The 25,975-nt window shown below is 41.4% G+C and overlaps 1 protein-coding gene across 3 annotated transcripts in view; it reads right to left on the minus strand.

Moving 5' to 3' along the window:
- HHAT (hedgehog acyltransferase) overlaps positions 1-25,975 on the minus strand; it is a 346,077-nt gene that overhangs the window by 193,580 nt on the left and 126,522 nt on the right. For all 3 annotated transcript variants that reach the window (XM_031004964.3, XM_055378934.2, XM_063708819.1), the window contains one exon: positions 18,903-19,053. In XM_031004964.3, coding sequence (XP_030860824.2) covers positions 18,903-19,053 — 151 coding nt within the window. The remainder of the gene's footprint in view (positions 1-18,902; positions 19,054-25,975) is intronic.

Raw genomic sequence — 25,975 nt, forward strand, 5'->3', positions numbered from 1 at the left:
CCTTTCCAACTGAACTTTCAAAAATGTAACCCATGAGGAGATAAACAGTCCATATAATAAAAATAACTTCCTTAGCTGAGCTGGACACAACTGACGTTAATCTGAGGCCCTAGTTCATTCACAAATTAAAAATACATCAAATAAATTATATCACTTCTTCCACTTTGCATTTTAGGCTTTATTTATTTAGATGATAGCTATTAGACATAAATAGAAACTAATCTATTTTCACATCACCCTCCCTTACCCCACAAATACACAGAACCTAAAGCTGGAAGAAACTGCTGGAACTAGATCAGACCTCTCCCCTGCCTTCCAATGACAAGATACCAGGGGCCCCACTTCAGAGATAAGGCAATCATAGCCAGGGACTGACTTAAGGGTTTGCATGCAGGCAATGACAGAGGCAAGGTTAGGACGCTTGCTGGGCTCAGAGAAGTGTTCTCTCTACTCTTCTAAACAAATGCAGAACATCATGAAATTACGCACTTTATGGTCTAGCTCCCTAGCTTGTCTTGCAAATCACTACTATGATTTGATGTATTTCATTTAATTTCCCACTATTTGAATAGTCCCAACACTCTCCCCATGGCAACAGAAATAAAAGTTTGTGAATTTTGTGCCAAAAGAATAGTAGAAAGAGTCACAGTGACAAAGGGCCATTGAAACAGAAGATAGTGCTATTATTATGCATTAGTTACATTTACTGGTGGTAAATCTACAAGAAGTGCATTCATGTCAGACAGTGTGGATAAAAAATAACTCTCCCCAAAGCCCCAATATCCCCAAGCACAAAAGAGGCTACGTTTATACAGCATAGTATCTTTGGAAAATAATCTCTGGCTTTGAATCCAAGACAGAAGCTGAGATTTGCTTGAGTGCATGAGGAAATGAGAAGAGAGTGATGAAAAGCTACTGTCATGAACACATTACACCTTTTAAGCAGCGAGAAATTCATTTAATAAACTGATTGAAGCCTGGAATCTAATTAAATCTTAAAGAGGTATCAACCTGAAATGCTAATAAGCTCACATTCAAACTGTATACACGGAAGCTCTGCTGTGCATGCCTTTAATAATGCATTACCTAAAGTATATTCTGTATTCATTATAGCAGTACAGCAACGTGACATGAATTATTTCCACTCTCTACTTCGATACAAATATCTTCATGCAGGCAATCTATTTAGCCACATTCCCCTTCCCAGTAAAGGTGAATGAGATGTGGCTTTCAAGGGCTGGGATCATGGTTGTAAAAAAGAAAGCTGAAACTTAGCAAGGAAGCATACGTATCTTTTATCCAGACAAACAATGAAGGGAGTATTCTTCTATCTAATTACTGGCACCCTGTGTTTAAAATAATTTGAACGTGTAAGGCTAATAATGCAAAGTGCAAAATTGCGTTAGAGAAACTAAAGCTTCAATTAGTTCAGTTTCAAGTGGCAGCACATTTTCAGATAGGCACCAGCAGCAGCAGGTACTGTAATCCCACAGTTTAACTCTCCTTGAGATGCTCCAAAAAGGTGGCTGAGTTCTAAGAACTGTGCTCTATGTGTGATCTGGGAATGATTTGGGGACCAGGAGGTACAGAAGAGTTCTTTTTAGTGGTGAGCAGATGATGACATCTAGGCTTGGCTATAGATTACTGCCAGCACTCTCTTAACTGGTTTACCGCTTCTGCCTCAACACAGTACAGTGCTGTAAAACTTCTTAGCTCAAAACCCTTCCACATCTCCCCATCTAACTCAGATACAAACCACAGGATGCACTATCGCTTACAAAGTCCACTCCCCCACCCTCGTCTCCTGCCACTCTCCTGCTCACTCCATATTCCATGACAGCCACACTGGCCTTCTTGCTATTCCTTGAGCACTTTGGGCACACTTCTGGCACTGGCTGCACCTTCTTCCTGGAACACTTCTCCAAATACCCACAAGACTCCCATAATCTCCTCCAAGTCTTCATCAGATATCACCTTCTCAATGAGGCCTATGCTGATCATTCATTGACACTCAATCCTCGTTATTCACAAATTGTGTATTTGCAAATTCACCTCACTAAAATTTATTTGTAACCTTAAAATCAATACTTGAGGCACTTTTGTGGCCATTCACAGACAAGTTCTGTGCAGCAAAATATGTACATCACCCAATGAGGTGTGAAGTGCTGCTGAGGACCTCAGCTGGGTGAGATCCGACAAGGCCCATGCCGCCTCCATGCTTTAGCTCTCATACTAGGAGTATCCTTTCTGCCACCTATTTAGTGCCATGTTTTTCACATTTTTGTGTTTTTGGCGATTTCATTGCTAAAAGTGACCCCCAAGCACAGTAATGAAGTGCTGTCTAGCATTGCTAAGTACTGGAAGGCTGTGATGAGCCTTATGGAGAAAACACAAGTGTTAGAAAAGTTTTATTCAAGCACAAGTTATGGTGCTGTTGGCCATGAGTTCAATGTGAATAAATTGACTACATATGGTAAAGAAGGCATCTTTAAGCAGAAACACTAAAAAAAAACAAAGTTACGTATTATCAGTTGATGAGAAGGTTGTAACCAGAGGCTAGCAGGAACCTAACCCTGTATTTCCCCTAGAAGCAACGGCCCAGTGGTCACTAATTCAGTGTTTGTAAAGTGATATTAACTGTATACTGCAACCCTTCCCCCAGAACTCCAAGTCCCCCTCCTCATCCTGCTCTATTTTTGCCATAGCATTTATCACATCCTAACACACCATATCATTCGCTTATTTATTAGGTTTGTTAATTATCTGTCTTACCAGCTGGAGAGTAAGCTATGTGAGCGTATGTGCTTTTGCCTGTTTTGTTCACTACTATATCCCCAGCACAAAGCACAGTTGCTGACACATAATAGGCACTCAACAAATATTTGTTCGATCAGTGAATGGATAGATGGATGGAGTCACAGCCTCCCCTGAAGCAGAGATCTGACAAGTGGCTTCCTAGAGGAAAAGTCCCACATGAGTGTATCCAGGAAAATAAAGGAATAAGGTGGGAACTCTCTCCTGGAGGGGAGCTATCAGGGAGAGGTCAGCTGAGCCTAAAGGCAAGCAGAGGCTGGATGGGGAACAAAGTTTACCTGCAGGCTCTGAAGCTGAACCCAGGTAGACAGCTGCCAGGTTTCTAGAGGCAGACTGTAGATGGAAAGTGCAAGACAGCAAGGGGTGCAGGATGTAACGGGCTCCAAACAGAAATGGGGGGTGCCAAGCACCATCATATTTGCATTAATCCTTAGTAACTAAAATCCCTGGCGTTGTGCCTCCTGGAATAAGCTCCATAGAGTTGCCCATGTAAGCAGCAGCTTCATTACATATCAACAGCTGCAGCTCCATGTCTTCCCTGGCAACTATTTATGCCTAGTGTTCCATTACTGGAACACGAAGGATGTGGGAGTTACTTATATCCTACTGCTCAATGTCATCGCCGAGGTCTGATTGCAAATATTCAAAAAATTGCAACCTCAGGCATAAATGGGTTAATCGCTGGCTCAACTTTGACTCCTCAGCTTGCAGTCTGTCTGTGGGATTTCAGTACAGAGGTGAGGTCTCTCTCAATCCTGATTCACCTCCAGCACACTTTGGACCTTGGTGTCAGTATCCCTGGAGGGTGACTACACCTTGTTCTACCCCAAATGAACTTCCAATAGCTATGTAATTCATATTGTGTCAGTTTAGTCAAAAGACACACATACACACACACACCTTTAATGCCTGAATGTCCAGTAACAAACAGAACATGAACCTTAATTTATACAGAAAGATTAAATTCTCACCTTCACCCCAGCAGGTAGGCATCATTAGCCCATTAACAGGTAGAGAAACTAAGGCTTAGATAAGTTAAGTACCTTGACCGAGGTGACAGAACTAGTAAGGACAGGATGTGACTCCGAGTCTGCTGGACTCCAAAGCTCATGCTCTATTCTCTAGACTACATCATTACATAACTCCCTTAAATGCTTTTTAAATGAATTAAAATATTGCTCTGCTTTTCCAACAACTTTACGTCAAAGTGACGTACAATTATTCAAACAAAACAATTTATTTCACTTATTTTCAGGGAATTAGTGTAATTTCATTTAGTTTTCAAGGTATCCACTGACCACAATATTTACATTTTAAAGACATGACAGTTTAAAGCTAATCACTGGTAAACTGTTACAGAAACCAACATCAAGTAAACTAGGACATGCTATTGGGAGATGACATGGTGTTGTCTCAGGTCTGCCACTCTCCTCTCTGGGCAAATCATTTAACCTAAGCTTTTATTTTTCTCATCAATAAAATGGAGATGACAAAAACAAGGCCTTCTCCGACTAATCTATTGAACCAACAAATGAGACAATAGATGTGGAAATGTTTTTAAACATTCAGGGGCTATGGAGACTCAGTGATGGTCACGCCTGTCTTGTGACACATTACTTGTCAGTATTAACTCCCTGAGGGCAGGGACTCCTCTATTCAGCTCTGTATCATATACATTTGTCAATGGTTGGCCCATAGTAGGTGCTCAATAAATACTCCTTGACCAAAGAGAATTTGGACTTTCAGGTACAATTCATTCTGAGAGGCTCTACAACAAGTCTAAATAGTCTGTAAGCGAAGTATTGATGAGAATAATCTAGACCATCCAAGAATCAAATATGAAGTTACAGAATAATCTGGGGAAAGGTCATACGATAGGGGACACTCTGTTCAGTGTGATGCTGATAAAACTTGCCTGGGAACAGCTGACAAACTGTTTGCTACTCCTGCTGCTGGCACCTCCACCAGCCACTCAGTGGTCAGAGTACACAGCCAAGAGATCACACTTTAAGCCCACACGGGTCAGATGGCATGACACAGATGCCACCACTCTGCAAACCCTCTCCCAGATGCTTCTCTCTCATCATGGAGGAAAGGGGTCCAGAAAAATGCTTCCCAGCACCAGAAAAACATTTCATGACACATTCCTCGGGCCCAACAGTTCCAGAGTATCCATCTAAGACTGGATAAATGGCACTTTTGAGGTGCATATATGACAAACTAACACAAGAACAGCCTGCATAGATTTCTTGAGGGCAGGTCCTGTCCCTACTTGTCATAAGGAAAATTCCTTTCTGCCTACATTATGCTGGAAAAGGGCCGAAGAGTCCCTTGTGGTCAAGTCTCCACTAGGAAGATGCTTTCACAGAGTGGGAGAGAATCACTCTCCACCTCACCTAACATCCTTCCCTCTCCTCTGAAGCACAGGCAAGAGACCTAGAACCCTTAGGCTGCTAAAGATTTTCTTAGATTCCAGAGATTCAGCCCCTCACCTTCCTATTTCACCATCCCAATAGCCAATGACTACAGCCAAATTCCACATATAACTCTAATTGAAGTCTTTACTCAAACCAGGAAAGGGGCTGGTCCAGTTTCTTGGTTCTACTGATAGGACTCTCACAACCAACAACCTTGAGGAAGGAAGGCACCTAGGCCGCATTTTAGATGATCATGATTGAGCCAAAGGCAAATATTGGCAAATGATCTCGCTAAAAACTTTTGGAAAATTAAATCTGCTATCTAATAGAAAATGAAACACACAAAAAACATAACATATAAAACCAGTCCCTTGAATTTCCCTCTGGATCAATCCTATTGGAGTGAGTGACCACACAACTCAGGAGGAAATACATCTGTCTCAAATATACCACATCCCACTCTGTAGTAGGAGCTCAGTTGAGAAATCCTGGGGAACCTAAGATCTTAGCTCTCAGTTTTCTCATTAAAACCAGACTGCAAGAAGGGTACCTAATCCCAACTGCGACATAAATACAAGGAATCTTGGAAATATATTGCTATGACAATTACTGCTACCAATTAAGTCAGCCACCAACTAGACAAGTATTATTTGCAGATTTACATTATGATGACAATGTGTCATAAGATCTGAGCTACTGCCCCCATTACCAAGCCTCTGCAAGTCCATTTCCCTTAGTCTCCTAATGACAACCCTGTTCCCCACTCCCAGCTGAAGAACCTCGATTAAAATAATGCAGGAAGCAACCTTGCCTGACTGCCTCCCCAATCACTCACTAATCACAACCCAGGCGCCACCTGTAGGATACCCATGATGTATATTTTAATTAACTTCTTAGCAAATCCTCTGTAGCCTGCAGCTAGCAAATTTCCCAGAAATGGAATGCCTACTTGAACTTGTCATCTCTATTTCAACAGTAAGGCCATGCCCCTGATGATGCTTTCCAGAAGTCTGGTAGGTCAGCTCTCCTATGTAAATAGTCTCACAGGAAACTAGATCCCTTCCTGCAGTGGACATCAGGTGGGCAATCCTCCAAAATCCACAGAAGGATGCCTACAGGACTCGGCCAGAAACCAGGAACCGGGCATTTCTTCCTGAATGGCAGAGTCCCTCCCCTGTGGGCTTCTTACATACAAAAAGCAACTCTAGGGAAACAGTGGGAAGAAGGCAGAGAAGGGGAGAAGTCATATATAGGAAAACGAATTGGAGGTCAAATGCATCCTGTGACAACAAATGGGGCAACTCATTTTTCCCAAGTTTTTGTGGCTGTAGATCAGTTGCCTTTATATAGTTTGAGCACCTGTAAGTCGAGCTTCCCTGATTCCTTACCTCCTCCAAAGAGCTGCCCTCCAGCACCCTCCCTGCCTTAGAGCTGGTCAACAAGTTTGTTGTCACCTGTCTCTTCAGTCCTTTTGTGGTCCCATCCCCTGGTAAAGTCAGTAAAAACTCCCATTTAAGTTCTTCAGGGTCCTGGTCCCTGTGATCCATGTGAATGTAAGATATTGAATATTCAAACATATTTACAGTTACTCATGGCCATCATCCAGGCAGTCTATGGAGCCGTGGCATGTCAGGGAGGAGAAGTCCTGAGAAGTCATCTGGCCCAGTGACTCTCAAATGTTAATATGCATACACTGTTCATAGGAGATCTTGCTGAAAAGCAGATTCTGATTCCATGGGTTTTAGTTGGCAGCCAAGATCCTGAATTTCTGACAAGCTCCCAGGAGAAACTAATGTGGCTGTTCCTCAGATCTTACTTAGGACACCAAGAATCTAATGCAAGGCTCTTGCTAAATACCAAAACACTGGCTGTGTTAAAGCAAAATATCAAATACAAAACAGTAAGGTATAGCAGTCCCTGGCCTCTGGAAGTTCAGTGGTATTTTGCCTGATATAAGAAGGGTCCAGAGAGTGTGCCCTATGGTACTAAAAAGCCAGCACCCAAGTCATGGAGGTTTGTAAGAGAGCTGCACAGGCTGGACTGAGGAATGAAGACTTGTTCTGCACTACTGCCAGTAAGGTGAGTGAGAGGAATTTCTAATAGAAGGTTGGAGCCAGGCTTATACACCATGCTAAAGAATAAAGCATTGTTTGCAAGCATGACAACCAGAGAATTTGTCTTAACTTTTACCCTGCAGGTAATTACAGTTTATGGTTCTTAGCAGAAGACAAAGTATTCATCTTATTCATTAGGTAAGCAGTTGGACAGTATGAGAGAATTTGTTAGTATACCAAGAGAAAGTCTTTGAATGTCTGTACAGACAGGTGGATTAGAATAAAGATGACAGTAGGTCTGCATAGCAACACAAAACAAATGTTGTCTGTAGCTGTAATCGTCTGCAATCTCAGGACTCACAAAAAGGATAAGAAAACTTCTGCCTTTCTTCTTGGTATAACAGGAAGAAAAAACCTATTCACCCACAGTGCTACAGAATATGCAAATTTTCACATGCTCCTCTATGAGCAAACACACTTATGGTTCAAAACCTTATTAAGAGGATTAGGATTTAAATGCAGTTAGCACATACCAGCTCTGTGATCTGGGACATATCAGTGTCTCTGATTCTCATTGATGATAATATCTAAATCCTTACTTAACAATATAATTACACAAGAATAAATAAGTTAATCCTAACAGGGATTTTTTTTTTAAACTAAAACAATGAATTTTGTTCTCAGCAATCCCTCATTCCTAGTGGTTGTCTGGCTGCTCACAAATTCAGAATCAAATCTAATGAGTCAAAACTTATTTTCCTCCATATTACAAAAAGAATACGCCATTCGCCCTACAAGGGCTGGGCCACAAGGCTTCCTTCCCTAAAGAAGAATATGTCATCAAGAGATAATAGGAAGAGGAAACAAAAAACCAATCCCTTGTGACACAGTGAACCATGGGAAGAAAAAGAAAGAGAAAGAAGTGGATGAAATTATTCAGTCCCATGTTCTAGCTTCCCCTGCCCTCAGGTCACCCCATGGCATCCTGAAAGGGAAGTCTGTCATGTAGGTGGAGGTAAAAACCCAATCAGAGAGTCTCTGGCTTTACTTCCTGGTTAGGACTCTGATAAACCACTCTTGCAAGATGCATCCCACAAAAACACAGGGTGATCATATCACAATAAATGTAGTTAGGCAGAGTGAAGGAGGGGGCTTGGCTGGCACTGCTAAGTCTTCCTCAGCAACCCCTGTGCAAGAAGAGATCCAGAAGTTCCTGCATTAAAGGTAGAGGGACGAAGGCCAGAAAACCAGGATAAGGTACAGCATGATGGATGGCAAGGTAAGCCTACCACAAAGTACACAGCCTTACCAGGGCCTGGCCAGGACTCAAAAGGGTCTGCCTAGTTAATAAGAACTGGGGTAAGCTCGGCACAGTGGCTCACACCTGTAATCCCAACACTTTGGGAGGCTAAGGCAGGTGGATCGCTTGCACTCAGGAGTTCGAGACCAGTGTGGGCAACATAGCGAGACCTCATCTCTACTAAAATTTAAAAAAACAAAAAAAAATAGCTAGGTGTGGTGGCCCACACCTGTAGTCCCAACTACTTGGGGGACTGAGGCAGGATGATCACTTAAGCCTGGGAAGTTGAGGCTGCAGTAATCCCTGATTGAGCCACTGCACTCCAACCTTAGTGACAGAGCAAGACCCTGTCTCAAAAACAAACAAACAAACAAACAAACAAAAAAACAGACAAAAAAAAACACCTGAGGTGAGGCCAAGTTAGGAAGAAAAGAAGTCTGGACTCCAACCAGGCAAGTTCACCACCTTTCCCTCCTCTTCAGACTCACTCTTATCCACTAGACTCAATAAAGAAACACAACCTCCTTCTTGGATTCTAATGCTGAGTCTTTCAATACACACAAAAATGGCAACATTTACATTTTAAAGAAACACAGAACCTGGAATGCATGCTGCTGGAGGATGGGCCCAGAAAGTCTCAGGTCAACATAGGAAATACAGACTATGGCAAAAGACAGTATTTTATGATCACCATAAAGGCACTTAGGCTGGTAGGTTAACCACTGGAAATACAAAATTAAGTTAAACCTATATTTCAAAAATTCAATTTGCCAAGCATGGTGGTGCACATCTATAGTCCCAGCTACTCAGGCGGCTGAGGCAGGCAGACCACCTGAGCCCAGAAGGTGGCGGTTGCAGTGAGCCGTGATGGCACCACTGCACTCTAGCCTGGGCAACAGAGCGAGAGCCTGTCTCAGAAAATAATTATTATTTATCTCTTCCTCAAAGGAGTGGGAATACTGAAGGATCATGCATTCTTTCACTTAGAAAATATCGGTTTGTTAAGTGCCTACTATGTGTCAGCCCCCATGCTAGGAGGCAGGGATTCTATTGGGGGTAGTCTTTCTAAAAGCTAAAGAAAAACTGATTCAGTGGCTTGTGGATCCCCAAATTAGGAATTTCTGCCCTATGTAAAAATAAATTTTAGATGGAGTGTAGAAAGACATTCTCAGCTGATGACTAAAGGCAGAAATTATACAGGAAAAGAATGAGACTTAATTGCATATAAATGTGAAATTGACATATCCAAATATTCTGTAAATATTTAAGAGAAACAGAAGGTTGCACTCAGTCCTCAGAACTGAGGTGGGGCAAAAACCAACATGACTTTGCTGAAGGGATGTCTGAATTAGAAATAAGGTAGAGCTAGCAGACCCAGAAGCTTGAAGACCAGCAGATGTAGGACAGACAATTCTCTTTTTTCATTAGCAAGGAGGACCTGACCCAGCATGAACTGAGATAAAGGAAGAGAAGAAGAGGACAGTCATCAAGGTGGCCGTGGGAAAGGAGATGCAGGAGGAGACACCGGCAGGAGAAATTAAGTCAAGTTAAGTCTTTGTGGGCAGTAGGTAAAGCCTCCACTTCCTTCCTCCATCAGGGCAGCTGTTTCTGGATTGCTCTTTGTAACACAAGGATGTAAGGTAAGAACAGAAGCCCCCAGTGGCCCCACACCATTCACCCAGTCAGTGACTCAGGTTAAACTGGTGACTTCCTTTCTCCCCATCCCTTCCCCCTCGGTGCTGTAAACCGAAAAAAAACTCTGAGCCCCCCAACCAACTGAATGGACCCCTCCTCTTGGCTAAGGGGATTCAAAAGTAGACCTGAAAAACTAGTTCAGGCCATCATGGGAAGAAGGGGTTGAACATGCCTCATTATACTCTCTTCCCTTCAAAATTCAGGCACAACTGACCAGCATTAACCTTAAAACAGAGTTCTTAAGACAAAACAGACGCTTTGTGGCAACAAGATACCAAATTCCAACCTGACTCTAGTAAGCATTACATGACAGATAGCAGGCCCTGAAAGAAATTAAAGTATTTTATCCTAAAATATCTCTTTGACATATTTTGAAATGACCCTGCAAAGCTGTCTCTTGCAGGGGAAATTTACATTCTGTAGAAAATCCCCTTCCCTTTCCAGGTCCTTTTCTGATCTTGAAGAGATTGGATGAGAGTTGAGCACCTCTTAAAGGTCTGAAGAGGAAATATTTGCCATCTATTGCCTCTAAGAGCAGCCACTTCATCTACATAATAAGAACCTTGGTCTCTATAACCCCTTCTCTTAACCCAGACATTCCTTTCTATCAATTCTAGGTCTTTAGATAATAACTCTTTTCCCAATTGTTAATCAGAAAATCTTGAAATCCACCTGTGACCTGTAAGCCCCCACTTCAAGTTGTCCTGCCTTTCCAGACCAAACCAATGTATAACTCATGTGCATTCATTGATGTGTTATATCTCCTTGAGGTATAAAACCAAGCTATAACCTAATGAACACAGGTTCTCAGGACCTCTTGAGACTGTGTCTTGGGTGTTGGTCATTCATATTTGGCTCAGAATAAACCTCTTTAAATATTTTACAGAGTTTATTTTCATCAACTGTGACACAGACTGAACCCCTCCCATCACTCCCTGAACCATTTCCCTTTCTAGGGGTCAGTATGTAAGCCATAGTCCTTCTCAGGTACCCCGATATTCCAGATCCTGTCCCACAAGCCCCACACTCCAGACCATGAAGGAGAAATCTGCTTCAGTTCCATTTCACTATAGAGACAGTAAAAGGGAGTGATCAAGAGCACAGACTCAAGAGCCATGTGCTTGGATTCAAATCGCAGCTCCACCACTCACTTGCTGTGTGATCTGAGGAGAGTTACTCAACTTCTCTATGCCTCAGTTTCATCATCTGTAGAGTGGCAAAAATAATAGTATCTACTTCACAGGGGTTTTGTAAAGATTAAATACATTGAATATATATAAGAAATTAGAACTGTCCTTGCAGAAGTGGGAACAAGCCGTGTGGGAGGATTTTTTTTCTGAATAAATTATACTTGAGTGTGTGTGCATGCACAAACACAGGGACAGACATTTTTCAAAGCTGTAATAGCTCAAGTACCTTCTAATTGATTTTGAGATGTTATCTGATCTTATTACAGGATCAGATAATTTTACTTTCCAAAGGTGGTGAATATTTTAGATGAATTAGACTTGTTCTTAATATTTGTCCATTTCCCCAGATTATCTGTAATTATAGTAACTACTTCATAGGATACAAAATTTCACTTAGAAGGAGTAAATTCAAGAGATCTGTCATATAATATGGTGACTAAAGTAAACAACAATGCACTGAAAATTGCTAGGAGAATTTTGTTTAAACCCACAAAAAAACTTCTCACTAAATTATGTGATATTGGAAAACAGTTACTTTTTCAGAAAAAAATGTTATATTAACATCTAATGGGCTTAATGTTATTTTAAATGAATTTAAAACATTGTTTAAAAATAACTGTCCTGGCAGAACGTAAGCATTATGTGTTCTTTGCGCTGCTGCTGCTGCTATTGCTGTTATTATTACGATTATTATTATTAGAGTTTGGGCTATTCTGAGGATGTGTTTTAGAAGGGCTTCTCTCCCAGCCTTGCATCCAGTTCCTCATCTTCCTCTGTAAGGCATTAGGATATCTCCTTTCAGCAGCCCCCTCAGAAAAATCCTATCCCCAAAGATAAACAGTTGCCAAACTCCTCTCTCCTAGCCAAGTCTGAACGGAATCCCTTTTTCTTCCTTTACATTTGTAACTTTCTCCCTCATCTCTTATCTAGGATGTGGCACAATATCTGATAAAATAATGACAGTCATGAAGTAAGAAAGGCAAACACTCTTCTTTCTAGATTCCTTACAAGGCAAAGCCATTCTCAAAGAAATTGCGGCAGATGTGATATGTTGGCATGTCATGTATTAATACTTAATGAGAAAAACAGGGAGATGACAGTGAAGTATCAACAGCAGTCATGGTACAGTACACCTACAGCCACATGTCACCACATGCTGCAGAGAGAAGCCGCCCAGCTGCCAGACCTAAATACTTGGAAATCTTGCTCTTAAGACCTGGTGATCAAAATTTCAGAAGAGTGACCACCTGTCCATTCAGCAGAGCTTTCCACTGAATGCTGGGCACTGAGGAGGGTGCTAGGGTTACAGCATTAAACAAGAATAAGACATGATCACTGCCTTCAAAGGGCTTTATGCTGATGGGTTGCAACCAAGTAGAGTGTGACTATTACCATGAAAGGTACAGGGTTCCAGCTCCATTAGGAATTGGATACCCTTTATAGTATCTCCATCTTACAGAGAAGGAAACGAAGGCACAGAGAGGTCATCAGCTAATAAGCAGTGGAGCCAGGATTCAAACCCAGGCAGTTCAGGCTCTAGATCTGTGGCCTCAAACACTATGTTCTGGTGACTGGTGATCAACATCTTCCATCTGAAAATGTCTGGTGCTTCTTACATCAGATTGCTTCTTACTCTAAAAGTCATCCAAGAGCTTGTCAATAGTAAAGGCACCCAAAAAAAATCTTCCACACAGGGAGAAAATGGAGAACAGGACACACTATCTGTGAAGCAAAAATAAATCCAGGAAGCGAAACATAATGATGGTTCGTAAAATTTGCTTTAACTTGATAGTTCCTTTCCACTTTGATCTATGGAAGTCTATGTTTGAAGGAAAAGGTAAGGGGATTTTAAAATATGAATGTTACAAGAAAGAAAATATCTTTTGAGTTTGAGATGGGACTATGAGAGAGGGGGGTTGACTAAGGTAGGTACCTAAAATGTGAGGTAACATCAATGTCTAGTGGCTGGAAACTGTTTGCAAAGCTATATGAATGAATAAGAGCTCTGTGAGCGGTGAGGGAGAGGTCATACTGGGGCAGATTCAGGGGACTCCCATGTGTCTAATTTGAAATCCGTCTTTCACCTTTTGTCACTTACCTCTTCTACCTTCCATCTACTTCAACACTTAGCACCCTATCAGGTCTTTCTTTTATGAGAAATTAAAAAACAAACAAATGGTGGGTCTGGGCACAGTGTCTCATGCCTGTAATCCCAGCACTTTGGGAGGCCAAGGTGAGAGGATTGCTTGAGGCCAGGAGTTCAAGACCAGTCTGGCCAAAACAGTAGAGACCCTTCCTCTACAAAAAATTTAAAAATTAGCCAGGTGTGGGGGGGAAAGGGGAGGGAGTGCATTAGGACAAATACCTAATGCATGCGAAGCTTAAAACCTAGATGTCGGGTTGATAGTTGCAGCAAACCACCATGGTACATGTATACCTATATAACAAACCTGCACATTCAGCATATGTATCCCAGAACTTTAAAAAAAAAAAAATTGGCTGTGTATGGTGGTGTGTGCCTGTGGTCACAGCTACTTGGGAAGCTGAGGCAGGAGGATCACCTGAGCCCAGGAGGTAGAGGCCGCTATGAGCTATAATCACAAAACTGCATTCCAGCCTGGGTGACACAGCGAGACACTGTCTCATAAATAAAACCACAAACGAACAAATGGCATAAATTTTACTCTATTTGTAATGATTATTAATCATTATTTATATAATTATGTAATGATCAGTTAATCATTTATATTTTGGTATCTCTGCAGCATGCCTGCAGTGTATCCAGTGCTTTAGTACATGATCTTACCTAACCCTTACAACAATCCAGTGAGATGAGTACTATGATCAGCCCCATTTTAATGCCTCAAGAAACTGAGGAATAAGGAGATTTGTGGGGGTGGATGTACTTTAGCACAGGGATCCTGGTGGTCATCTCCCTTCAATGTGGCTGGGGCTAACAGACAAGTAGAGGGGAACACAGGCATCATCTAGTGACAAGATGCTGTTCCTAGTTTTCATCTAACACCTCAGTCCTCCTCTCACATAAGGAAACAGACAAAAATGACAAGACCAAGGCCCCTCCTCTGAAGGTCCAGCCCATACTGCTTCTACCATAGTCTCTATCTCTGAATCATCACATCTCTGGTGCAGAGCTGAAATTGAGCCTTTCATCAGCCAGTCCCATCACTGCTCACTTCCTCCCTACCCGGCCCATTAGCAGGAGGACCTCTCAGTCACCTCTGGCTTTGTTTGATTTTCAAGCAAAAAAAAAGTACTAAGAAACTACCACTTCCTGAGGACCTACTATACGCCAGGCTCGCTCAATCCTCATAGGACCCCTATGAGGCAAAGTAGTAGTATTCTCCTCAGAGATTAAAAGATTGGCCCAGAGAATTTAAATTATTTGTCCAAAGTCACATAACTAGTAGGTAGCCAGTGCTTAGTCACTAGACTGCTGCCAAAAAAAAGCAGTATTTTATTAACAGCACCTATTTGACCTTTTCTTCTTTATGCTCACCCTATTCCAGCCTTCTACCCAACAATCCCAGTAGACATGATAATATACTTCACCAACTCCAGGACCACCATCCTGCCCTGCAACTGGTGGTTAAGCATGATTCAAAGGCAGTACTAATGCAAAGCCAGCAGTTTGTAGAGCTGATTTATCATCTAACATGCTGGACCAACTCTCTACCTAGGGACCTAAATTATTCTGTTGACCTAAAAGCCCATGCAACCAATGCCTCACTAAAAGAAGGTGCTCAGATTCCTCCTCATTCTCAGCCTAAAGATACTCCTGTATATTAAGGTCTAGCAGCCACCAACAGCACGCAGATCCCCCTGGGATAAGCAATGATGCATGAGTTTGCCTCTGAACACCTGAAAGCATCATAATTCAAGAAATGCAGAGGGCAAGCTGTGCAGGATTCCTGAAATAATTGAAACTGACCCACAACTCACCAGCCACCATGGGAAATTCTATCGCTTTGCTTCCATAGCTAGAAATCAAATCACGAAAATAGGATCAGATCTCTAATTTGGAGTCTTAGACATGCAACGTCATCTTTAATGACTCCTGGCAAAAAACGCTCATTACAGATCTCAGCCCATCTAAATTAAAACGTGAAATCCAAAAATTAAGCAGAAAATTATCAATTTCTCAGGTCCATAAGACCCCAGAAAAATCATGCAAGCGGGAATACACGTACTCCTTGGAGTCTTGTTATATCTGTAAATAATCTGAGCAGAAATTATATGAAAAAGAAGATTTAAGAGGAAAGAAAAACAAACCCATCAGGTTCTAACTTTCAGGTTTGGGCCTTCTTGGTGAATTGCAATTTTTCACAGTCAATTTGAACTAGCATGGCAAGGAAGATTTTCTCTCTGGTAATGGCCAATTTTATCTGTTCTACGATGTAGAGCTCATATTCCTCTGATACGGCAGGCTGCTGACTTCAAGTCTCTCAATGCTAAGTAGGCTGAAAGATGATGCAATCAGTCAACACGGTGTTCAGGAGGGTATGGCTCCATTAAAATGGAGGGGGGGGCTAAATATTCCTCTATCAGCAGTTCTAAACCTCATTCAGCGTAGATCTTTGAGAAGTTCAGGTAAGCATTAAGTCATCTCTGGAGATTGTTTTTACATTTCTTCCCTCCACTTCCCATCCACCGTGCCCTTTATGTCACCATGTGAGTAGCTGACATGACCCAGCAGAATAATTTGCATCACCAGCATTCACATCTGCTCATGATTAAATTTGTCTCAAACCTAAACCTAGGAAGAGAGCCATTCCCTGTCTGCAGCAATACTTCAGCAGATGGCCCAGAAAAAGTAAGGTTAGCTGTTAATAGAAATTACAAATTCAAAACCTAGTTTCCTTTAACAAGCATTCTTAAAGAGAAAAGTTAGAGAATGAGACCAGGACCAGTGTCAGGGTTATGCCACCAGATACTGAACATGAAACATGGTCAACCTCCTCCTACTAGTAAAGGAGCATCTGCAAATCACACAAAAGAGACACTCTAATTGTTATTCTATTTTTTTCAATTAAAAAACTACTTCTGAGTCTTACATTGTACACTGCCTCAGAAAAAGTTCATCTCCATACCTAAATGTAACTACTTAGTATGGAATGGCCATTCTGTACAAAGACCTGTGTGTTTCTAAGTATAATTAGTAGCCTGGAAAATCCTTCAAGAAACCTAAAAATGTGGAGTGGAAAACCTACACCTATGCATGCTAAAGAAGCTAGGATAAAAGTCTAGGTCACTCCCAGGAAAGGCCCTCTTTGTTACTTTGTCACATGCCCTCAGAAACACCTCTTTTTAGAATGACATCATTCCAAGGGGTCACCCCAGAGCTTCCTCCTCAGATTACCTTTTCATTACTACTCTTTTGTCCACATTTATCTTAAATGAGGGAGAGGAGAGACTTTCAGCAGCCTGGGGTCTCAACTATATGAGTCTAGTTCTAATCAAGACAGTGACAAAGGTCTTGACAGACATGTTCTCTCCACCTCTGTGGTTGATATAGAACTGAAGGTCTTCCTTGGACAAAAAAAAAATTATTAAAATAAAGGACAAGACAATCATTTTGAATATGAAATATAGTCAACTGCCGAAACTGCCTCTGGTGACACAGTGGGTTGGTATTTATGGACATGGACCCAGAAACCAGCATGTGTGCCAGGGAGTTATGGTTTTATCATGCCAGCCAATATGGGAGAAGCCTTTTAGGGGTATGTGCTTCCCAAGAAATGCAAGAGTACAAGCATTCACACTGAGTAGGCAGAGGGACTGTGCAAGATTCACACCAGACACTTGTGACATGTTCCCAAATCATGCTGGGTCCCAACCCATTGACTCAGTAAGTGACTTTGATGAGTAAATCAAAAGTTAACAGAGCCTTCCAACCAGGGTCACATTTTCAACAAAAAACACTCCCTGGCCTTCTAATTAGAGAGCACCTCTTTGCCAACATTCCGCAATCTTGCCATGAAAACAGGGCAACGTGTGATATTTGATGAAGTAAGGACAAATCAGAGTAACTACTCAACATTCCTTGCAATGCCATTGCCTTCAAAAGAAACCCCACCTTTTGAAGGGTTTCTTTCAAAAAGAAACCTTGCAATTCCTTCCTTGAATTCCTTGCAATTGCAATTCCTTTCAATTCCTTGCGATTCCTTGCAATTCATTCCTTGCAATTCCTTGCAATTCATTCCTTGCAATTCCTTGCAATAACCACATGAAATTTCTTACTCCAAGAAGCAAACTAGACCAAAATTAAATGTATTTAGAGAGGCTTTGATAAATTCAGCATCTGTAATAAGTTACTATGAAAAATCAGGATGTTGAGTGCTACCTACCTCCTTTTGAATGGCAACATTAGATATGGCAGTATTTATTGAGCTCTTCCCCTACCTGTGTCTTGGTTTTTTTTGCCTATAGAGATGAAATTTAAGAATGAATAAGCCTGTGATCCCAACTACTGGGGGGCTGAGGCGGAAGGATCCAGCCCAGAGTTTGAGACTAGCCTGGGAAACATAGTGAGAACTTGTCTCAAAAATTAAAAAATAAAAAGGAATGAGCCACATGAATAATGCACTGACTCCCATGGTTGTGCCAGTGCTGACCCTGAGGTTCTTCCATTAGGTTTTCAATTGCAAACTCAATCCTGTCACTTGTTACACTCTGGAAGCGATAAGAGGAACACAGCAACAAGTCCATCACGTAGAAAACAACAATCTGAAATGGCAGGGGCACTAAGGAAAAGAGACTCCACACCAACCATAAGACTATGGGTCAAAATCTAGAAAAGAAAGAAAATTTCAGAAAAAAGTATCTATCATGTCCACAGAGCATAGGAATAACACAAGTGTTAAAACTAACATTTGTAAACATCTATTATATACCACCTGCTCTACATGCATTAGGTTATTTAATCTTCAAAACAACTCCTGGAGACAGAGATTATCTTTACTACTGTTTAAGAGATAAGAAAAATGAAACTTAGATTTAGTAAATAGTATACTGCAACTCTGGCCTAACCTCCTATCCTGAGTCTATTTTTCTTAACAGTCTCACATACACTGATGTCATTTTCAAGAAAAAGAGAAAGCAATTTAAAAAATCAAGATACAGTAGCCTTTCCCAGGTTAGTAAGAAACCACTTCAAACATAACCCTTTGTGCATCGGTACACAGACTCAGAAAGAAACTTTCTTATCTCACCTATCTACACAGACTAATCATAATTGTGAGAGACCCAGAAAGCATGGATTAGTCATCCTGTTAGTAGGATGAAGAAATGGATGCCAAATGCAGCTTGAGTGAGACACAGGGAGAGGATAGTAGCCCGAACCCTTTGAGGCCGGCCCAGCCATGCTCCTCCCACTGGACATGCCTGACCAACTTTAGCAATTCCAGCGCCTGACCTCCACATCCCGGTGAAACTGAACATGGTGCTCACGCAGCGAGGGAGGGCGGGTGGAGTGAGTCCATCCAGGCGCATGAGCAGAGCGGGCACGCCAAAGAGCACCAAGTACTTCACGTAGAAAAAGAGCACCTGGGCTAACGCCAGTCCTCCTGAAAGGCAAACAGACCAGTCAGACACGTGGAAGAGAATCACAGCAGTTTCCTGGAGGAGACCAACACCCCAGCAGCTATGCCAACTGCCCCGCTTCTCCCCACACTCCTTCCTCCCTTCAACTCACACATTTCACTAAAGTATCCCACATTGGTTTCATTCAATGAAATTTTTTGGTTAACAAACAATGAAATTTCATTATTGTGACAAGCAAGAGGACCTCTTAGGAGTCATGCTTTTACAGATGCTAGGAAAGAGAATGCCCAAAATGTGTACATTGCATTAAAAAACTATTACGAAGGGGAAAATCCTTCCCAAAATCTTTTAAAACCTACATGATAATGGGTACAAAAAAAAAGAATAAGTTCTAGTATTTGACCGAATAACAGGGTAACTTTAGTCAATAATTAAATACACATTTTAAAATAACTAGAAGAATACAATTGGGTTATTCGTAACACAAAAGATAAATGCTTGAGGTAACGGATACCCTATTTACCCTGATGTGATTATTACACACTGAATGCCTGTATCAATTATTATGCATCGTATGCCTGTTTGCTGTATCTCACACACCTCATACATATACACATCTACCATGCACCCACAAAATTTAACAGTTAAAAAAGAAAATCTACATGAGTCTGCACCCATTAGGATAACTAGAATCGAAAAGTCAGATCAGCAAGTGTTGATGAAGATCTGGAGAAACTGGAACCACCAGGCACAGCTGCTGGGAGTGTAGAGCGAGGCAGCTGCTTTGGAAAACAGTCTGGTGGTTCCCCAAATGATTAAGCAGAGTTACATATGATCCAGCAATTCCACTCCTTGTTATATAACCAAGAGAAATGAAATGTTCACACAAAACATATGTTCACACAAAAACTTGTACCCCAATGTACACAGCAGCATTATTCACAATAGCCAAAAGAGGAGACCACCTAAACATCTGTCAACAGATGCATGGATGGACACAATGTGGTCTGTCCATACAATAGACCATAAAAAGGAATGAAATACTGATAAATGCCAAATGTGGATGAACCCTGAAAACATGAAGCTAAGTGAAACAAGCCAGTCACAAAATACCACATATTGTATTATTCCATTCATATGAAAGCCCAGAATAGGGAAATCTATAGAGACAAAGTAGATTAGTGGTTTCTTGGGGAGAGAGGGCAGCAATGAATAAAAGGTGGGGTTTCTTTTGAAGGCAATGAAACTATTCTAAAACTGGTGGTGGTGATAGGTGAATCATATCTGTGGATATACTAAAAGTCACTGAACTGTACACTTTAAATGGGTGGATTTTATGGTATGTGAGCTATCTTCCAATAAAGCTCTTTAAAAAAAAAAAAAAAAAAAGGAAAACTCACATGAAGGCCTGAGGTCTAGTGGGGTAAGGAGGCAGTGGGTCTGCCACAGCAGTGCCCACAAGAAGGCCACAGGCCAAGCCTAGAAGGAACCTCCAGGGAAGACGATAAATGGCCACATGCTCTCTCACCTCAAGATTGCCCGCCCCACTGTGCAGAAAATTACTGCAGGACATGTCGATGTGGCAGACCAGGTTATCTTCTGGGATATTCTGAAGGAAATAACCAAGCTTCAGAGAGGTACTAGCAGAAAATACCACTGTCTGACCTCCTTGATGCTACACTAGGATCTTTGAAAGAATGTCACCATTATCGAGTGTGTGGCTATAAATGGTAACCCTGGTGCCAGAGGAAAAACATAAGCCACTTTCTGAATATACAGTTTGGGTGATGGCAGATGGTGGTTCAAATGTGAAAGCCATACATCCTACAAGGAGAAACCCCCAGGAACCGCTGCGTCTTGTTCCCATTCAGAAGTTATCAAACAGGTTCTTCAGACTTTTGGAAATCAGACTACAGTCATACCTGCTGGAAGGGCTAGGAATAAACTTTCAGCATTCTTGGACGTGCCTGATAAAGAGTCAGGAAAAAATCTGATATGTGTGTGTGTGTGAATATACACACATGTGAATATAGGTATACACCACACATTCAGCAAGAAGTCAGACATATGTCGTAGCAATACTATCATAAAATACTTGAAGGGCATGTGATCACTCTGGGTGATAAATCAGTTTCACTGGCTGAGATGGCAATGAGGGAGGCTCGCAACTCATGCAAAATGAACCACTAGGCTCTAGCCAGAAAAATTCCACAACTAGAGATGGCAGGACATAAAAGTAAGAATGACTGATTAAAGGGCACAATGCTTCCAGAGCTGAAAATGATCCACCTGAAGAACTGAAGTCATCAATGGACCTATGGAAGACTATGCATGGTTAAGGCCGTGCCAAGCTGTTGTGTATATGAAGCACCACAGACTTCTCCCTGCCAACAGGATGCCAGATCAGGAAAAATGGGTTGCTTCATGTCTCAAGTATTGCTTTATTTTTCACATTATTTTTGTACAGTTGTCAGATCCAAGGCATATAAATTAAAATCTATGGCTGAGTCTACATTTTTATGAGTCACTATTTGCACAAAATATTCACTATTTGTTAGTACTTTCATACAGAACTGGGCGAAGGAAAAGATTGATTTTGCATAGACGTTTAATAAACTCTACTGCTAAATATAATTAAAGATAAGGTAATTGGGCTTGATTTTGGGTTTTTTTTAAACCGCTACGTGAATGGAAAGCACAAGAAGTCATACAAGTGCTCTATTTTCCTGTCACTGAATATTTCTTACGGCTTAAGATATGAAAGGCTTAAATAGATTTTTTTCCTTGAAATTTTAATATCTGGTTTATAAGCTTATAGAAAAGACACAAGATTTTTAAAGCATTATTAAATTTAAAGATTAAATTACAAATAATAATTTGTGTTAATTTTCTTTAAAAATTGTGTTTGTACCGTGGATTTCACTACTCTGCTGTCTTGCTGTTGATTTTCATTATCCCCTTTGAAAAATGCATGGCTCAGCCAGGCACGGTAGCTCACGCCTGTAGTCCCAGCACTTTGGGAGGCTGAGGCAGGCAGATCACGAGGCCAGGAGATCAAGACCATCCTGGCCAACATGGTGAAGCCCCATCTCTACTAAGTAAACACAAAAAATTTGTCGGGCATGGTGGTGCATGCTTATAGTCCCAGCTACTCAGGAGGCTGAGGCAGGGGAATCGCTTGAACCTGGGAGGCAGAGATTGCAGCGAGCCAAGATCGTGCCACTGCACTCCAGCCTGGTGACAGGGTGAGACTCTGTCTCAAAAAAGAAAAAAGAAAAATGCATGGCTCATTCTTCTTTCCCCTTGACCTAAAAATCAGTCTCTTTCCATTTTAAGATTTGGTCTAAGTTTCACGGTTGACCCTAAATATTTTGCTGCATTCTCTTGGGCATACAATGGGCAGGAAGGCAACATAAGACTATAAATGACTCTACTCTGATTGCAAGTTATGTGACAAATTGAACTAGCTTTTGTTATGCTCAAAAATATTACATTTTACTATTTTTCAATACTTTAACAAATATTTCTGGGTTTGTATGTATAAGATTTTCTCAATTAGCAAGAGTTATGATTGATTTTATCTAACCCAACTGCTTCCCCCACAAAAAAAGCCATATATGAGTTCATGTATTACACACTCCTTTGACATTCATTCATTCAACAAGCATGTGCAGAGGGTATGACAAATGGAATCACCAGTTATGTCCCATGAGAAATAGACTAGAGGTCAAATCGGGTGGGACCTAGCTTCAGGGGACTCATAGTTTCACTGCAGTCTCATTTATCCTTCTCTTTTGCCACACAGTATTTTCTTCTGCCTTTGTGCTCTACCTCTCCTTCTTTTCTTGGCAAAATACTATGTATCCTTCAGATCCCAGCTCAAATATGGTCTCATCTCATTCACTTAACATACAGTTATTGAACATCAGCTCCTTGCCAGGCACTGAGCAATATGGTGGTGAATAAAAAGGCATGCTAACAGCCCTTATAGAGTGTTACAGTCTGTTAAAAGAGAAAAGAATGTAAATTAGGAATGAGATTAATACCCACACACCGAGGACAGGCAACAACCTAAACACAGAGGAACAGACACCATTCATTGAACATTTAACAAACATTCATTGTGTACATACGTGCCAAGCATGGTTCTAGGTGCTTGGAATGCATCAGTGGGTACACCTGCTTTCATGGGGCTTATACCCTAGCAAGAGTCAACAAAAAATAGGCATAAAAATAAACTTTATATTAACTTAGGAAGTATGACAGAATGACTTCCCAACAATGGCGGCAACTGTATCTTTCATCCCATATGGTCTTCTGCAATGTGACCTTGCCACTCCCCCAGCAAGAGTAAATCTGGGCAGGTCCTAGGACCAATAGATATAGAAGAAGTGATGCTGTCCTAATTCCAAGGGTGGTCTGCCATTGGCCTGGCACCTTCCACTTCCTACCCCTTGGAATGCTCAATCTTTGAACACTATCTCTTAGAACCCAGTTGTCATATAAAGAAGCCCAAGCCACACAGAGTGGCCACATGAAGATGTTCTGGTGAACAGCATCAGCTGAGCTCCCAGCTGACAGCAGCCTCAATGGCCAGCCATGCGAGAAAACCTCTTGGACATCCTGCCCAGTTACACCTTTGAAAGATGGCAACCCTGGCTGATGTCTGACTGCAACTATAGGAGAGATCCCAAGCAAGAACTAACCAGCCAAGTACAGTCAACCAACAGAACAGGGAGACAGAGGCAATCATTGTTTTAAGCTAGTAAGTTTGTAGATGGTTTGTTATTCAGCAACAGCCAACTGGGACAGAGGACAATAAACGCAATGGAAAAAGCAAAACTGTAGAACAGGGTGAGGGAGCTCAGAAGTGCTGAGGTGGCAGATGCTGCCCTTTTTAAAAGGAGAGTTGGGGTGGTCTTCATCAAAATGAGGACATTTGAGCAAAAACTTGAAGGGGGTGAAGAGGTCAGCTATGCAGCCACCCTGCTTCCTCTTGGGCTCTCATCATACTCCCTTATGATCTGTCCTCTCTCATCATACTTCCTTCTTATGATCTGTCTGTCCTTATCCTATCAGACCACAGTTGTACACATGTGTGTATAGCTTAAGACCGTAGGTTCCTTAAGATCAGGAGTGGTGTCTTATACCTCTTGCATTCCCAGCACTTAATATCTGCCATATGGTTGATGTTTGATAAGCATTTCCTTAAGAAGTAACTGAATGAATAATTCACTTTTTACCGCAGTAGGAAGACGAACTGTATCACAGTACTTCTGGGACGTGTATACAGTCAGCTCTGAGGATTTTTAAATCTCTACTGAAGTTCAGACCTGCCACCAAATCAACGAGTCTTCTGTAGGTTTGGGACCTTGTATTCCCAGTATCAAGAACATTGGTAAAAAGGAGAGAAAGAATTCCTAGCACTAGGTTAGCTACTGCCTTGAAGTTACAAAATGTGTAGTTAATTCTGCCTAACAACGGGCCACTTCCAATCGGGCCATCTTGAAACTCAGCTCATCAAAAACAGAATTTACCTTCTCCCCCTGAAAACTATAAATGGCACAGATTTTCAAGACAAAAGGAGATGAATGTCAAATTCTACAAGACTTCTAAGAGGGCTAGAGAAAAGATCCCAACTAGCTCCCCTAGAATTTAGTCCTTCCCAGATTGACATACATACCTACCCAGCCCTTCTTTGTGTTTAATCTTGCCTTGTCATAATTTTAACTAAAAATGAAGAAGTTAGTGATTGGATCCCATGTGGCTGATCACCCTCCTCTCGGCTCTATTCCACAAATGAGTGGCTAAAAATCTCATGCTGAAAGGTGGAGGGAATGGGAAGGAGAAGCCAAGGCCAGGCCCAATCTATTTTTCCTGCCCTGACATTCCTGTCCTCATTGAACCACTCATTTTATCCAATTATTCCCTTCACTTCCTCTTTGCTCACACTCAATTTCTCTACCTAGAGGTCCCCTTCCTCCATTTTGTCTGTCAAAACTCTACCCTTAAGGGTAGAGCTACCCTTAAAGTGCCATTACCCATCTAAGTGCCATATTTCTTAAAGTTTTTCTAACTGCCCCAGCTAAAATAGTCACATGGTACTTTCCAAGTACATAATGTGGTTCAGCTTTCTGTATAGTCTAGTTATCTATAAGATCTGAAGGGCAAAGATCACAGCTTTCTTCTTTAATTTCATCTCCTTAGCACCAACCAGTGCCTGGCACATAACACAAAATGAGCAATGAGTATTTGCTGAACAAATGAATGGAATGAAAGAATGAATGCACTTTCATGTATATTATCCCACTGTTAATTTTTACCACCCTATCCCACAAGTATTGCCCCCATATATCATATTAGAAAGCAAAGATTGATTAGGATTAAGTGAACTTCACAAGCCTCAGAGTCAATCCACACTTGGGACTTTAACCCAGGTCTCTTGTCTCCAAAATCAATGGCATCTTCTCCAAAAGCCATGCTTCCAAAAGTACCTTCTCTATATATAAATTTTTAGATTTTTAAAAAATGTTTTACTTGAAATCATATGACTGATTGAATCATATGATTGAATCATATGATTGATTGAATCATATGATTGATTGAATCATATGATTTCAATTCTAGTATTCTATTATCTGTATCACACATGAGGAAGTGCAACTAACATTTCTACCACTCATTACCTTACAGGTCTTTTTGTACTTGCTGATATTGTCTACCAGATTACAGGATGCCCAAAGCCCATCCCCACATGGCTGAACATCAGGACCTCCAAGCAACAGGCACACAACACAGAGTAGCATGTCCAGTGAACCTTGTTAATGATCAGAAGATCTTCCCGGGGGTAAACACAAGGGTCTGAGTAGTATGAGATCACCTTTTGAATTGTTAATTCCCCCACAGACCTGGAGAACAACTCACCAACTGCCTCATGAAAATTCA

The sequence above is a fragment of the Gorilla gorilla genome, chromosome 1, assembly GCF_029281585.2.
Source record: "Gorilla gorilla gorilla isolate KB3781 chromosome 1, NHGRI_mGorGor1-v2.1_pri, whole genome shotgun sequence".
NCBI lineage: Eukaryota > Metazoa > Chordata > Mammalia > Primates > Hominidae > Gorilla > Gorilla gorilla.